Genomic DNA, 15,023 nt, shown 5'->3' with positions numbered 1-15,023 from the left:
TTGCATGAAACCATCTCTGATTCAAATTTTCCAAAACAACCTTAGCCTCTAAAGCTCTACATTACTGGAAAAAAGCATTTCAAGTGAGACTGAATGCCTAAACTCCACCCACAACCACATTTCAAATAGGGCTGCTAAACTGAGCGGTAGCTGGAGGATGAAAGAAAATAGTGACAGGAGGGGGGGATAAGGAAGGGTGTGACTGGTGTGATTGGTCTAAACTCCATCTCTGCAGCCAGGTGTTTGTAATCGAAAACACCTGGCTGTAATCAGGGAAGTCCTGCGTGATGTCACCAAATGCTGGAAATTTCAGAAGCCCCTGGAGCCAGGACACACTCATTCTTGTACGTTTTTGACCAGAAAGCTGAAAATATACCTACTTTGCACTAAAATAAATAAAAAAAAAAAAAAAAAAAAAAAAAAAAAAAATAGGAACAGTGGATAATGCAATTAAAGCAACCTACACACTGTTTAAAAAAAAAAAAAAAAAGTTGATTTAGTGTTTAGTGCCACTTTAAATAACTGTCTTTGCCTTTGAATGAGGAAAATTGACAATATAGAATACATTAAGTACCGTAAATAACAAAACAACCACACAGACAATTTTCAAATCAATTTAATTTTTAGTTCAAACTTTTTTTTTTCTTAAGATTAGAAAACAACTCTAACGCTAAGTTATTGTTCACAGTATAACAAATAAGTGCTTCATCTGATTGTGTAAAGGCCGGATGTGAAGAGGCTGATGCTGTCGTGTGGCACATCAGAAGGTCAGCACTGTCCGGATGCTAAAGAAAAAGACAGGGGAAAGAGTTAGCCAATATAGAAAATACATAATATAACATGATGCCGACATTAATAAATATCACATTCTACATTACCAGCCTAATCAGTTGTGTGACCATAGTGAACCAGCTGTATTTTTACACCTGTTGCCCTTTCCTTTGAAATCAACCACACTGCTATTATGTAAGCCTCCATTACTCTGCGAAGTGGGTATAAGGGGAAAAAGTGTTTTGCCCAGGAGTAGTAGCTCATGCGCTTGGTGCAGTTTGAACCTGCCACTCTAAGGTTAGGTGAAATAAAAATGTTAGTGATACCCCATATTTGGTAAGTAAAAAAATATGAATTGGCAATTTGTGGTGGTGCCGATCAACTCCTGTTTTCACCGCCACGGTTATACGCCCACTGCTCTATACTTTCCCTCCCCAATTTAATTTTCTTGAATCGATGATGTGCGTAGGATTCGGCAATGTCGCGTAGTCATTTTGGCACAAATGAGGAAAAAAAAAAAAAAGAACACTACTTGCTTGTGTGACCTGCCGCTATCCATGCAGGGAGCGGACTTGTTTCTTTTATTAAGTCATTTTAGATCAATATTGCGATTTACAATGTGCAAATTATAAACATAATGATCCTACTGATATGCAGGCACAATGTTCTTGTGGATTTTCTGCAAGGTAATCTCTTTCAAAAAGATCTGATTGCCCCAAGAGATATATATATATATATATATATATATATACACACACCCCTGTCCTCCATCTGAATGACATAAAAATATAAAATGGAAAAAATGAAAAGTATGTAATAATGTTAAGTCATACCTTTGTCCGGAGTGCATAAGGTCGAAGCCCTGGTTGATCTGGTCAAAGGGCAGAGTGTGGGTGACAAACTCGTCCACCTTCAGCTTTTTGTTCAGATAATCCTCCACCAGTTTGGGAACACTCTCCACGCTCTTCCAGCCTGAAAACACCACACACATTTACAGAAAAGACTTTTTATACACTTTTCAAAAATTCTAATATTAGGAGCTTAAAGGCACAACAGACGCAAACCAACTATAAGGTAACCACACAGGTAACACAGTTGTTTAAGTAAAACAAAGAAAAAAAACACATTGATTTAAAAAAAATTGGCATTTTGTTTCAATAACTTGTTGTGTTTTAAATAAAATTATAGGTCTTGTGGTCATCACTTACCATGCAGCTGTTAAGACCTAAGCAAGCTTTCAAACTATTTATTTATTTATTTGAAAGTGTGAGGTAACACTGAATGAAATTTACTTCCGAAACCTTGTGGTGGGCAGTGACAGTTGAACTCCATCGACAAAAATTCATATCTTAATACATTTTGGATACTCTTGATTAAAAATAATCACATATATTTGCTTCTGAAATGCTTAAAATTCCACTGAAATAGACACAACTTCTGAGTGTCCCCTTGCATTTCCTCCATATGTATAGTACCTCCAAAGGCCGTGCCTCTCCACACTCTGCCTGTGACCAGCTGGAAGGGTCTGGTGGAGATCTCCTGTCCGGACCCAGCCACCCCGATGATCACACTCTCCCCCCAGCCTTTGTGGCACGCCTCCAGGGCCGCTCTCTGGAAGCACAAGCTCTGTTCAGTATCATAATGCACGACTATACATGTATGGGTTTTGTTCATGTAATATTATAAAGAGTAGTTGCTGTAACTTGTTAAAATGTGAAATTACTGGGCATATCCACAAGAAACAAAACTGACAAGTTTCAATGTGTTCTGTCAGTGAATTCGGGTGAATCAGGTGCTCCTACTTGAGTCATATTTTTATTAAAGTAAAAGTTTGGGTTACTCTTCCCACTGTGAGTGATCTGCAAGTGACAAAAGCTTTATGTTGACAATATGAAATGATTTGAACATTTGTGTTTTTGCACCGCTTGTTCTGCTACTTGAGTCTATTGCGATACTAAGGAATAGATTCGATACCAATTCCGATTTTGATATCACTATGATCATATAAAAAAAAAAAACACTCTTCATTTAGACAGTATAATGCAATTTTCAACTCAGTGATTTCTTTTATATTACCATGTGGCCTTAGATCCCTTAGTGTCCCACAGTCATCCAGGTATGTTTAGTACCCATTGTTCTTACTTGATGACAATTTTAGCTACTCTGCCCACTTCCACACCTCCTCTCCTCCTCCATCCTTGCTCCTCACCATGACATGCACGTTGCCGATGCACTCAAAGGAGTAGTCCACCCCTCCGTCGGTCATCTCCACCAGTACTTCCTGGATGGGCCTGGTGTGCTCCTTGGAGTTGACGCACTCAGTGGCTCCAAACTCCTTGGCCTTGTCGAACTTGGCTGGGTTTATGTCCACTCCGATGATTCTGGAAGCACCTGCAGCCTTACAGCCCATGATCACAGCTAGCCCAACGGCCCCCAGCCCAAACACGGCGCAGGTAGAGCCCGGTTCGACCTGATTGGGACAGAAGGGACATGGTTGGGAAATGGTTTAGAATGACAGTAAATGAACAAATATGTAACAAACAGAATCTCCTCCTGTATATGGTATCTCAATGATAAAGCCAACAAACAAAATTAAGACTTCAGCAACATTTAGTGGGCATATAAGGTAATAAATAAAAAACATACATATGGAGTTTGAAAGATTCAACTTAATTTGACAAAAACAAATATCCCAGGTCGAATAAACACGTACTAACAATATAAAACATGTGCTGAGAATATACTGTTAGTACAGATTTTTTAAATTACATTTTTTGGCTGTTTAGAACAGGGGTGGGCAAACTTCTTGACAATCGGGCAATAATGGGTTCTAAAATTTGACAGAGGGGCCAGGCCAGGATACATATATGTCTATATTACATTACATTAATTTGGCCTATAACATGTAGCAAAGCATGAATATGTAAGGCTCATTGTACAAATTGTTTTCCAAATGCTTTAAATAAATTAATAATTAATTTATTACATTTCAGTTCAATGAAAACAGCAGAAAAACTTTGAACAAGGTTTAACCTTAACTATTTTAATATAATTTAGTCACATTCAGCAGGCCGGATTAATAAGACCAAAGGGCTATAAGTGGCCCCTGGGCCGTAGTTTGCCCATGTCTGGTTTAGAACATGAGGATGACCTTTGTCCTTTATACTAGAAAGTTATTTATGCAAGTAACTTATATCTTTACAACCACTGCAATAGTCTTTGCAAGACATGAATCTAAGCAGAAGTCTAACCCAGCTTCCATTGTGCTGTAAACTTACTGACATTACTGACAAAATTTATGAACAATTTATCTCTTATCTTTAAATCAAATTATAAATTGATCATAAGAAAAATTACCGGACTAAAAATACTTTAGGGTTTCTATGCTTTGTGTGTGTGTTTTTAAGACGTTACATTAAAAGTCTTGTATCCACTTTTTCTCATTGCCTGATCAATCAAATTAATATAATTAATAGTTTTTAATAACTGAGATTTTGAATTGTGAAATAGATGATTATTATGAAACAAATGTACTCTTGACTTTCTTACTTGCAATTGAACAACTCATTCTAATTTAAAGTATTAAAATTAGATTACTGTAATTGAAGGCAGTGCACAATTCCTTAAATAATAGAATATGATAAGAATGGAAATGCAAAGAGATTTTATTTTTTGGCCATATCCCCCAGCCCTATTTTGCATAAAATTATATAGTGTATAAGCAGCTCTTGAGGTCAAACCAAGTCCACTGTGTGCTGTCTGCATCTTATTATAATGCATTTTATTGTCTGTTAATTAGGAAGTGATAGCATGCCAGTTGTTGTTACCATTACCGTGATGACAGTGAAACTCCACTCTCGTCTCTGAAAGTTGCTAGTTTTATTTATTTATTTATTTATTTGAAGGACAATGTACATTAAATAGATGGCTGCACCAGATTTAGCAAAATGCTAATTTCTATCTGTAGTCCTTGGTGTCACAAACATTAAAAAACAATTCACATATAAAAAGTGCAATACAAAAGACAATGTCTGTTTTTCAGGTTTTTAAGACAGAAAAAATAAGGTACAGTGCCTTTAACTTTTTTAAACTATACTCTATTAATGATTAAAGAACCATGTCCTCACCTTAGCAGTGTTGATTGCTGCTCCATAGCCCGTAGAGATGCCACAGCCCAGCAAACACACTTTGTCCAGGGGAGCCTTATCGCTGACTTTGGCCAGGGAGATATCTGCCACCACAGTGTACTCGGAGAAGGTGCTGGTGCCCATGAAGTGGAACAGCTGTTTGCCCTTACAGCTGAACCGGGAGCTCTTATCAGGCATCAGACCCTGTCCCTGGGTCACTCTGAGGTACAGGAAGGACAAGACATTCAATCAAGAATTTACAGAGTGAGGTGGAAATTATCTGGTTTGTCTCATCTACCAGTCTTCTCAATACGTCAACACCCTTTCAGAAAACAGAACACATGTAGCATTAGGGAAAATACTGACAAGGGGTCTGTAGTGTAGTTTAAAAAAATACCTATTGTCTTATATATGGCAATCCTATTGTCTTCTATATAATTATAATCTATGACAGCAATAGTTAATTATGTTACCATTTGGACATTTTAAAATGCAATATTCATCTGCTGACTTCTGTATTAGAATTGAACTGCAGTACCCAATGAGAGCAGACGTTGCTATAAATGTCATCACAACAAAGAGCTGTGAAGTTGTCAGCACCACTGATGTATGGCTGCACATCGCGGTAGCAAGCTGCAGATTTTAATTTCCATCCATCCATCCATTTTCTTCCGCTTATCCGGGGCCGGGTCGCGGGGGCAGCAGTCTAAGCAGGGACTCCCAGACTTCCCTCACCCCGGACACGTCCTCCAGCTCCTCCGGTGGGACCCCAAGGCGTTCCCAGGTCAGCCGAGAGACATAGTCCCTCCAGCGTGTCCTGGGTCTTCCCCGGGGCCTCCTCCCGGTGGGACATGCCCAGAACACCTCCCTAGGGAGGCGTCCAGGAGGCATCCTGAGCAGATGCCCGAGCCACCTCAGCTGGTTCCTCTCAACGTGTAGGAGCAGCGGCTCTACTCCGAGCTCCTCCCGTGTGACCGAGCTCCTCACCCTATCCCTAAGGGTGCGCCCGGCCACTCTGCGGAGGAAGCCCATTTCAGCCGCTTGTATCCGCGATCTTGTCCTTTCGGTCATTACCCAAAGCTCATGACCATAGGTGAGGGTAGGAACGTAGATTGACCGGTAAATCGAGAGCTTCGCCTTCCGGCTCAGCTCCTTCTTTACCACAACGGACCGATACAGCGACCGCATCACTGCAGACGCTGCACCGATCCGCCTGTCAATCTCACGCTCCATCCTTCCCTCACTCGTGAACAAGACCCCGAGATACTTGAACTCCTCCACTTGGGGCAGAGACTCACCACCCACCCGGAGGGAGCAAACCACCTTTTTCCGGTCGAGAACCATGGCCTCGGATTTGGAGGAGCTGATTCTCATCCCAGCCGCTTCACACTCGGCTGCAAACCGCCCCAGTGCCTGCTGCAGGTCCTGGCTCGAAGAAGCCATCAGGACAACATCATCTGCAAACAGCAGAGATGAAATCCTGTGGTTCCCAAACCAGGCCCCCTCCGGCCCCTGGCTGCGCCTAGAAATTCTGTCCATAAATATAATGAACAGAACCGGTGACAAAGGGCAGCCCTGGCGGAGTCCAACATGCACTGGGAACAGGTCTGACTTACTGCCGGCAATGCGAACACAGCTCCTGCTCCGGTCATACAGGGACCGGACAGCCCTTAGCAAAGAGCCCCGGACCCCATACTCCCAGAGCACCCCCCAAAGGACACCACGAGGGACACGGTCGAATGCCTTCTCCAGATCCACAAAACACATGTGGACTGGTTGGGCATACTCCCATGAGCCCTCGAGGACCCGATGGAGAGTATAGAGCTGGTCCAGTGTACCAAAATGACAATGGGACTCTGACGAATCCTACGTGCATCCTCGATTAAGAAAATAAAATTGGACAATTAAGTTAGCACAGAGCAGTTGGCGTGTAAAACGGGGGTTAATCTGCAAAATGTTGTCTTGAAAATAATGGTTGAAAGATTGCTCAGACATGCACGAAACACTCCAAATACAACTTTGGGTGAGTAAATGGTGAGGGGAAACAATTACAACATGGTTGAAATGGGGATTTTGCATAATAAGTCTGCTTTAAGCAATTATTGCCCTTTTTGCTTGAAAGTAGGAATGGGGAAAGATTTTGCAAGAGAAAAGTTTGTGCAAACATGTGGAAAATTATGTTGTAAAATTACTTTCTCCAGCTAATCTAAGACAAGACTGAAGTCATAATATTTTGCCCACAGAAACACTGCAAAAGAAATCAAAGCTATACTGTCAAAACCAGACTTGCAGAGACTTATTCATGCATTTGTCTCCAGTAGGTTAGACTACTGTAATGGCCTGCTCACTGGCCTCTCCAAACGAGCCTTAACACAGCTGCAGTACATCCAGAACGCTGCTGCTCGGGTCCTGACTAGAACCAGGAAGTACAAGCACATAAGTCCTGTGCACAGGTCTCTGCACTGGCTTCCTGTGTCTCAGAGAATAGACTTTAAAGCAGCTCTGGTTGTGTACAAGTCTCCGACATGTTAGTGCCATATGAACCATCTCGCACTCTGGGCACTAAACATGGGGAATCAGCATTTCATTTTTATGCAACTAAAACCTGGAACAGTCTTCTTGAAGATGTGAGACAGACCTCTACTTTGACAATGTTTAAATCCAGGCCCAAAACACTTCTGTTTAGCTGTGCATATGACTGAAAGGTTTTTATTCTATACTCTTCTGTATTTATGTTTTTATTTGTTTGATTTTAATGTCTTTCTTATTCTGTAAAGCACTTTGAATTACTTTGTGTACGAATTGTGCTATACAAATAAACTTGCCCTTGCCTTGCCTACTTTCCCATATTATTAAGTTTGCCTTCGAAAAAAAAAATGGCTGAGTGCTGGGGAGTTAGACCACTTTAGAAGCTGTAGTGCAAAAAAGCAGATCTACAATGATAACACCTAAAACATAAAATTAAATGCATAATATGGTGAGCCTAATTTGTGAATTTCACCACACAATTTATTTTAAATCATGTCAAAATCACTTCTTGTTCTCATGGACTCAATTGTGCATCTTTTCTTCTCATGGAAACTGTCTCATCCCAAACCTAATTAAGTGAATCACCAAAAATGCAATTCAATGATATCTGTCCACATTACCTAATTTTCTGACAAAGGTTGGTCTTGGGATTTTTGCAGAATTTACATTCTCCACACTGAGGCACATACAAAGGGATCACAGTGTCACCTGGGGAAAAGAAAATAAAGCTGCTCGGTTCAATTGACACAACAGTGATATTAGCAATAAAACATGAGACTACATATATTTGCAAATGCATTACCAGGTTTGAACTTGGTGACCCCCTCCCCCACACTCTCCACGGTGCCAGCCCCCTCATGGCCCAAGATGACAGGGAACAGGCCCTCTGGGTCACTGCCGCTCAGGGTGTAAGCGTCAGTGTGGCACACGCCGGTGGCAAACAGCTGAGGAGAGGACAGGTAAAAATATTTAATTATGGATTTGCCCTGCCTGGTCATACTCCATGTGTGGTACACTGCCATGTTCACATGCATATTAAATTATATAATTTCTGGATATTTAAAATTACTTGAATAAATACTTGAATAAATAAACCAATCTCATAATAATCTGATTTTGAGTGTGCATGTAACCATAGCCAGCCTGAGCACATTATCAGGACTGTACTGCCTGCTGTTTAAAGACAGTCTTTCTGAGACACTGTTCTCAGGAGAGAGGCTTCACTGCAGCTCAAACGCAAAACAATGGACTTTATTAAATTACAAATGCCATGTTCCACCTTGTGATGTCATGAAGTGGTGGTTTTCTTGTTAACAGCTACGTTTTGCCTTCTGTTCTCTAGAGATTGGTAATTCCAGGGCTGAAATTATTCAAATGATTCTAGTCAAGGTATATGGAGTTTAAAAACACAGTGAAGTACTTCACTGTGTTTTAAAAACGCATCACAAGTGTTTTCAGTTTGAGAGAAGATCTCAGCCTAAATATGCAGGGTTTGTGTTAAACATGAAAAACATATCCAGAGTTTTGTTTTGTTTCATTCACACATAAGGAAACAACATTATAACAGAGATCAGACAATAGCATAATATGGGCCCTTTAATGTTCATGAAATCATTACTGAAAGCCATTTTATTGTTTATTTTAAAAAAGTAAAAAAAATCAAGATCAACCAATGCATGAAAAAAAGTTATGAATTTATTTTTATTACATCGCCCAGCACAAAATACTACTATTGTGTTTTTGAGGTTCCAAAAACCTAAGCTCAGGTGACCAATACCTTGATGCGGACTTCATGGGCTTTGGGTGGGGCCACTTCCACCTCTTCAATTGACAGAGGCTTCCCAGCTTCCCAGGCAACAGCAGCCTTACACTTGATGACCTGACAAAGACACAAACATGGCAACACAAAATCGGATATCTGAATAAAAATACTAAAATTTCAAACTCAATTTCAATAGTAAAGAATAGACTCAATACTGATCCTGATACCATAATGATAAAAAAGAAGATTCTTTCAACAATATCATGTGATTTTCAACATTAAAACATAGTACTTTGTTTTATATTACCCTCTGTATCTGTGTAATCCTTCAGTCGTCCAGGTAGTATGCTAGTCTATGTGGTCTTATTGTTCATTTCAGTCCTGTGAATGTGACTTTTTTTTAGTAACGATACTTGTTCAAATGAATATCTAGATTCTAGACTAGTTTTAGTATGAATTAGTATTTGATTTGTTTTTATATTTCTGACAACTAGTCAGTACAAACATGTTTAAAGCAGTGATTGAATAGACAATACTGAGGCGCTATTCTCATCTCAGGAATCTGAAAGCAAGCAAGCTTGTATGCACAAAAGTTGCACTATATAGTTTATTCACCATCTTACTTCCATGGATATTTTGTTGCTTTGACAGGGAATATTCCACAGTACAGCATTAAACATATATCTTTCCAGCATTTATTTCATTGTGGGTGTTTTTATTACTCAAAACTACCCTGAAAATCATGCATTCTTAAATTGAGAGGGGAGTTAAAGAAGCTATTTTTGTTAGGAAAGACGATCCTTCCTTAAATGAGTGGGGGCATGAGACATAATCTCTCACCAGTCTATAATTCCATCCTCTGACCCAAAGCAAACAAATGAAACAAAGAGAACGATAGTAGGGCAATTAAAGCTTGAAAAGGGTCATTAAGGCTGAAACTGTACACAATAGCTCTTCACAGTCTCAGTGTAGTTAGCTCCTCCCTTCAGACAGATATAAGGCAGTGTCCACCAGCAATCTGACCAGAACTGAAACGTTACATAATGCATCTTTGGGAAACAGGAGGGGTAACTGTTAGCAGGGAGTTTCTAGCCAACACTACTTGGCAGGTGGGAAAAGTAGGTTCAGTTTAAGATATTATATAACGATGTCAGAAAACATAATTGTATTAATGCATGGAGTCATTTTTAACTTTATTTTGCAGTTAGGCTTATTAAAGTTATATATACCCAACAAGAATTTGATTGCCATTCAAAACTAAGGAGCGCAAATCCCAACACGAACAGCTATTGTTCTAACACAGAACAGTTCTTTGTAATACTTTGTTGCAAAATCAGGCCACGCACTAAAACTCCAAATATAGCTCATTAAACCTTGTACGTTTTTTGCGCGTATAGTCCCATGCATGTTCGTATCAGAGTCAGATTTTTTGGTGCATTTTGTTAAAGAGTGCTTACTTTTCCAGCTGTGTCCATGTTAGCAGCCTGAGCAGAAGACAGGAGGGCGGGGCGGAGAGCGGCCGTAAAGGAGGCGCCCTCTGGACCAATCAGGAGCCAGGAAAGCAGTGTCACATTCACTGACGCATGAAAAACAGGAACAAACCAACCCGCTCAAGTTTATGCAAGTTTAAACATTTATTTGCGAATGAATGGATAAATGTATCTAGTTGTATATTATCACTTCATACTTCTCACACTGACTGGCAATAATACCTGAAAAGACTGCACACCATTCATTTCTGTTTTATCATATAGTGTTTATGCAGTGCACTGTGTTACTTTTGTGGTGGCTTGACTACATGTAGACTCCATGTAGTTTTATTCAGTTGCATGTAGTTACTGTAGACATATATTGCTACAAAAATAGCTAAGCCTGTAAGTGGGGTTGCATTTCTACAGTAATTTCATAACTCTCCATGAAGATAAATTAAACCCTCTGACCCTCAGGTTGGTAATAATAAAATTGTGAAAACTGTGTGTAATTAAGATCATTATTATTTAGTTGGTCAGTGATATGAAGAATAGTTTGAGAGTTGGAGAATGCTGAATATCTGCATTAAAATGTAAAATTTTGTGGTACATGGTCCATTCAGGGTACTGTATTCTATGTACTTAAAATACTCTCACACAGAGGTGCATTTATAGTGTAAAATTCAAATTAGAATTAGGGGATTAAAGGATTAGAACATGTTTAACTGTTATACATTTTCTAACGAAGAAGGAAAAATTCCACATGCACACACCACGAGAGCATTGTTTTCTATTTTTTCTCTTTAACACTGTGCAGTTTGAAGCCTAAATTGTGTGATCAAGTTCTGTAATGCATTCCTATGATTTTCAGAAAGCAACTGTTTTCTGTATCTGTATCTCTTTCATTTCCACCAATTGAAAGAGTAACTGTACTGTAAGTTACTCAAAAATTGTATTCTGAATAACATTCTCCATACACGTGTCAAGTTACTTCACAACACTGCATTCGGTCCATTCATGACTCATTCCCACCTTACCGGCATTGGCCTATTATCCATTTTATTTGTTACTATGGCAACTTCTAGTTTAAAAAGCGCAAAAAAGAGAAGTGGTTTAAATGATTTGGTGAATAGACCAACACAACACTAAATCAAAAATCAACTCAATCATTTCAAATGGTTAGGAAGTAGCCTAGTACAACATTCCTCATATCTTCAAGTATTTCTATCCCTTCAAAGCACTAAACATTTAATAAAAAAAAAAAAATACATGAAGTGAGAGTAAAGATACTGAGAAAAAGTGACTGAACGATGGACACCAAGCAGACACAATTATATAAAGGATCTTTTATTCAAGGCCTTTGAACACAAATCAAAATTATTCTTAGACATTACAAATCATTAAAAAACATGGTATCACTGATCTCTATTATCTTGAATGCATCAAAGTTATGACTATATGTAAAATCTTGGCAGTCGTGAGATCACCTGTACAAAATATAGACATGCCTTTTAGAAAATAACTTTACACAGCATTCTTTTAAATAAAAACACTTCCTCAAAAACATGTAGCAAAATACTAAATAATATGACAGTAAAGGAAAAGTCACATATGGGACAGTCCAGGCTCTGCACAGGCAGGGGGGTCTCTAAGGAAGGGCACAGGGAGAGCACACACTCTCACAGGATCATCTCCCACCTGTGGAATATACAAGTGTAGGCATTAGTATTATGATCTGTGCAGCTGTAATACACTACCAGATCAAAGTTTGAACACACACTTTCAAGTAAGAATTGAATAAGTCACTTCCCTTCTGTCCTTGTTAGATTTTTTAAATCCTCAAAGCACCTAAAAGTTAGCTTTGCAAGAGTTAGCACAGCCCTGCTCTGAGCCCATGTTAGCTCTGCTCGGGTAGCTATTGCTCTGAAGAAGAATTGTATTTTGGTAGTACGTGCCAATAAGCACAGGCCATAGAGAACAATAATTGATTTTCACCTCTAAATCCTCGGCCTCCACCGCCACCTCCTCTTCCTCTGAAGCCTCCTCCTCCTCTGCCTCCTCCAAAACCTCCTCCAAAACCTCCGCCACGCCCACCTCCACCACGGCCCCCACGGAATCCGCCTGGTGACAAAAATAATAATTAAGAGCTTTTCTCAAACAAACACATTTGCTTCGATTTCTGCGCTCATCAGTGCATCAGTATTGGGAATGTAAATGAAAAACTGCAACATAATATACTATATGAAGTGTGTACATTTCTGTTTTATGACAATATACATTTTATTCTTAGTCCTAGGGTAAACAAGTTTGAACAGTTGTACCTCCACGACCTCCCCCTCGCCCTCCTCCTCTCCCCCCTCCTCGGCCTCCTCTGGGTGGGCCCTTTTCTCCCGGAGGCCTGGGCAAGAACCTCTGCAGGGGGAGCAGCTTCATGGGGTCTATGTAGAACTGAAACAGATATTAAAACTCAAAGTTATCTAAAATGATGAACAACAATTACACCAGGACAGCATGAAAAAAAAAATCGAATTACAATTTACAAATACTTTATACCAAATCAAAATGTGGTATGAAGTATTTGTGATTAGACTGCTACTGCTATAAACAATCCAAAGTCTGACCATATTTTCTAACTTTGAAAGTATTGCAGCCTTTACAAATATTGCAACAATTAAAATAGCTATTTTAATTAGTTATGATTATTGCTAATGCATGCTTGTAAAGATAAAATACCTTTTGCAGCTTCTTGAATGATGACGCCTTCATGTTTTCTGAAAGTTTGACTGAAAAGTACTGAAGCAAAGATTTAAGGAATTCAAAGAATTCAATCAGAGTTAAAAAAAAAAAAAAAAACAGTTACAGCCACATTAGTTGCTGTGGGGGGGACAGCTATGGATCCAGTTTGGACTAATGGCCACTCCATTGGTACTGGAGTGAATAATCCTCTGCAGCCCAGTAAGCAATGTAAAGAGTGCTCACATGGTACAACAGACTGCTCCATGTGCACGCTTGCATGGGAGAAGAGCACTACTGCACATGGTTGGTGGGCTGCCCAGCTACCGGATTTACCTAGCCACTGAGACTAAACTCAAGGAATGTACCACACAACTCGGCCTATTCACTTAAATGGGCGCCAGTGTTTGAACCATGGGGTTTGGGGATAGTACAAAGGATACAAAGTCCCGTAGCTGTCCGAAGATCTCGTCCACTTTGCCGATCTGCTCCTTGTTCTCCAGGTACACTGGGGCGTTGAAGTAGGGCACTTTGTTTTCCTCTGCCGTACATTTACACACAATGTCATCTTCACATGGATGCATGAACTCACCCAAAGCTGACCAGACAAACAAAAACAAAATTATATTCATAAACATAGGACTATCATAACTCTAAAAATCTGTGGTAACATGCGATGAGGGTTGGGAGATATTTACAAAAATTATCTCCATATATATGTAGATTGTCTCCATAACAATAATCATATTTATACAACTCTTCAAAAAAGTGCTAAAACGTGCTTGTAAATGTATTGTTTGAGGTCTGAGTATTGCTAATTTTTAGGTATCTCTATAGATAATCAAACTTTGCATGAAATAATTACAACCACCATGTTTATTCCAGTGGCATCATCTCACCTATGACATGTTCTGGAGGTCCATAGTCCTGTTGTCTGTTGAAGCCTCCCCTGCCTCCCCCCCGCCCAAAGCCTCCCCCACGTCCCCCTCCTCCTCCCCAGCTTCCACCTCCTCGGCCTCCCCCTCCTCTTCCTCCACCTCTGTTAAAGCCTCCTCTTCCTCCTCCGCCTCGGAACGACATGTCTGCTATGCCCTGTGGAAGAGATGAAACAAGTTTGAGAAGCACACTCACACCAATGACATGTATATTCAACAGTGTTAAAAATGCAACCAAACACACACACAGGAAAAGTAATGTCAAAAGTATTGAAGAATCATATACTAACAATCAATACTAAAACTAGTATCAAACCTAGATACACATTTGAACATGTATTGATACTAAAACAGTCACATTCACCTGACAAAAAAATTAACCTTTCGGAAACAGCTTTAGAATGATCTTGAGTTGTATCAGAACGTTTACAAGACTATATGAACTAGTATACGCCCTTGGTAATATAAAATAAAATATTACGATTTCATGCCAAAAATCTGATTCTCTTGTCCAAATAAAGATGTGAAATGTGAACTTTCAGAAGAAGCAGATGACTTTATTAACCTGTTAAAAGCAATATAAAATTACAAACTGTACATGCTCCAACAAAACTACAACAACTATCAATGTTTTTGATTGGATTATCATATAGAAATAGACATCTTGAAATGAAATACGTTTTAGATTTTTAGATTT

General features: G+C 39.5%; 2 protein-coding genes across 2 annotated transcripts; both read right to left on the bottom strand.

The window, feature by feature from the left end:
* Positions 1-600: 600 nt before the first annotated feature.
* adh5 (alcohol dehydrogenase 5) lies at positions 601-10,754 on the bottom strand. Its single transcript, XM_033973971.2, has 9 exons — positions 10,647-10,754; positions 9,205-9,306; positions 8,230-8,371; positions 8,048-8,135; positions 4,899-5,118; positions 2,981-3,241; positions 2,247-2,382; positions 1,605-1,743; positions 601-785 (listed from the first exon to the last, which is right to left on the bottom strand). Exons 1-9 carry the CDS (start codon positions 10,662-10,664, stop codon positions 761-763), a joined length of 1,131 nt encoding a protein of 376 aa, XP_033829862.1. The 5' UTR covers positions 10,665-10,754; the 3' UTR covers positions 601-760.
* Positions 10,755-11,989: 1,235 nt separating this feature from the next.
* Positions 11,990-14,483, bottom strand: gar1 (GAR1 homolog, ribonucleoprotein). Its single transcript, XM_033974379.2, has 6 exons — positions 14,291-14,483; positions 13,835-13,989; positions 13,392-13,451; positions 12,980-13,106; positions 12,654-12,779; positions 11,990-12,356 (listed from the first exon to the last, which is right to left on the bottom strand). Exons 1-6 carry the CDS (start codon positions 14,469-14,471, stop codon positions 12,346-12,348), a joined length of 660 nt encoding a protein of 219 aa, XP_033830270.1. The 5' UTR covers positions 14,472-14,483; the 3' UTR covers positions 11,990-12,345.
* Positions 14,484-15,023: the final 540 nt, after the last annotated feature.

This window comes from Periophthalmus magnuspinnatus, chromosome 10 (genome assembly GCF_009829125.3).
Source record: "Periophthalmus magnuspinnatus isolate fPerMag1 chromosome 10, fPerMag1.2.pri, whole genome shotgun sequence".
NCBI lineage: Eukaryota > Metazoa > Chordata > Actinopteri > Gobiiformes > Gobiidae > Periophthalmus > Periophthalmus magnuspinnatus.
This window is presented reverse-complemented; position numbering and strand designations above follow the sequence as displayed.

Excerpts from the sequence above, each read along its gene's own strand:
- gar1 (XM_033974379.2), bottom strand. The coding sequence starts at position 14,471 with ATGTCGTTCCGAGGCGGAGGAGGAAGAGGAGGCTTTAACAGAGGTGGA. Across the intron at positions 13,990-14,290 it reads ACCTCCAGAACATGTCATAG|CTTTGGGTGAGTTCATGCAT; the intron begins GTGAGATGATGC and ends TTGTCTGGTCAG. Across the intron at positions 13,452-13,834 it reads TCGGACAGCTACGGGACTTT|TACTTTTCAGTCAAACTTTC; the intron begins GTATCCTTTGTA and ends TCTTTGCTTCAG.
- adh5 (XM_033973971.2), bottom strand. Across the intron at positions 1,744-2,246 it reads GAGAGGCACGGCCTTTGGAG|GCTGGAAGAGCGTGGAGAGT; the intron begins GTACTATACATA and ends TGGTGTTTTCAG. Across the intron at positions 786-1,604 it reads CTTATGCACTCCGGACAAAG|CATCCGGACAGTGCTGACCT; the intron begins GTATGACTTAAC and ends CTTTTTCTTTAG.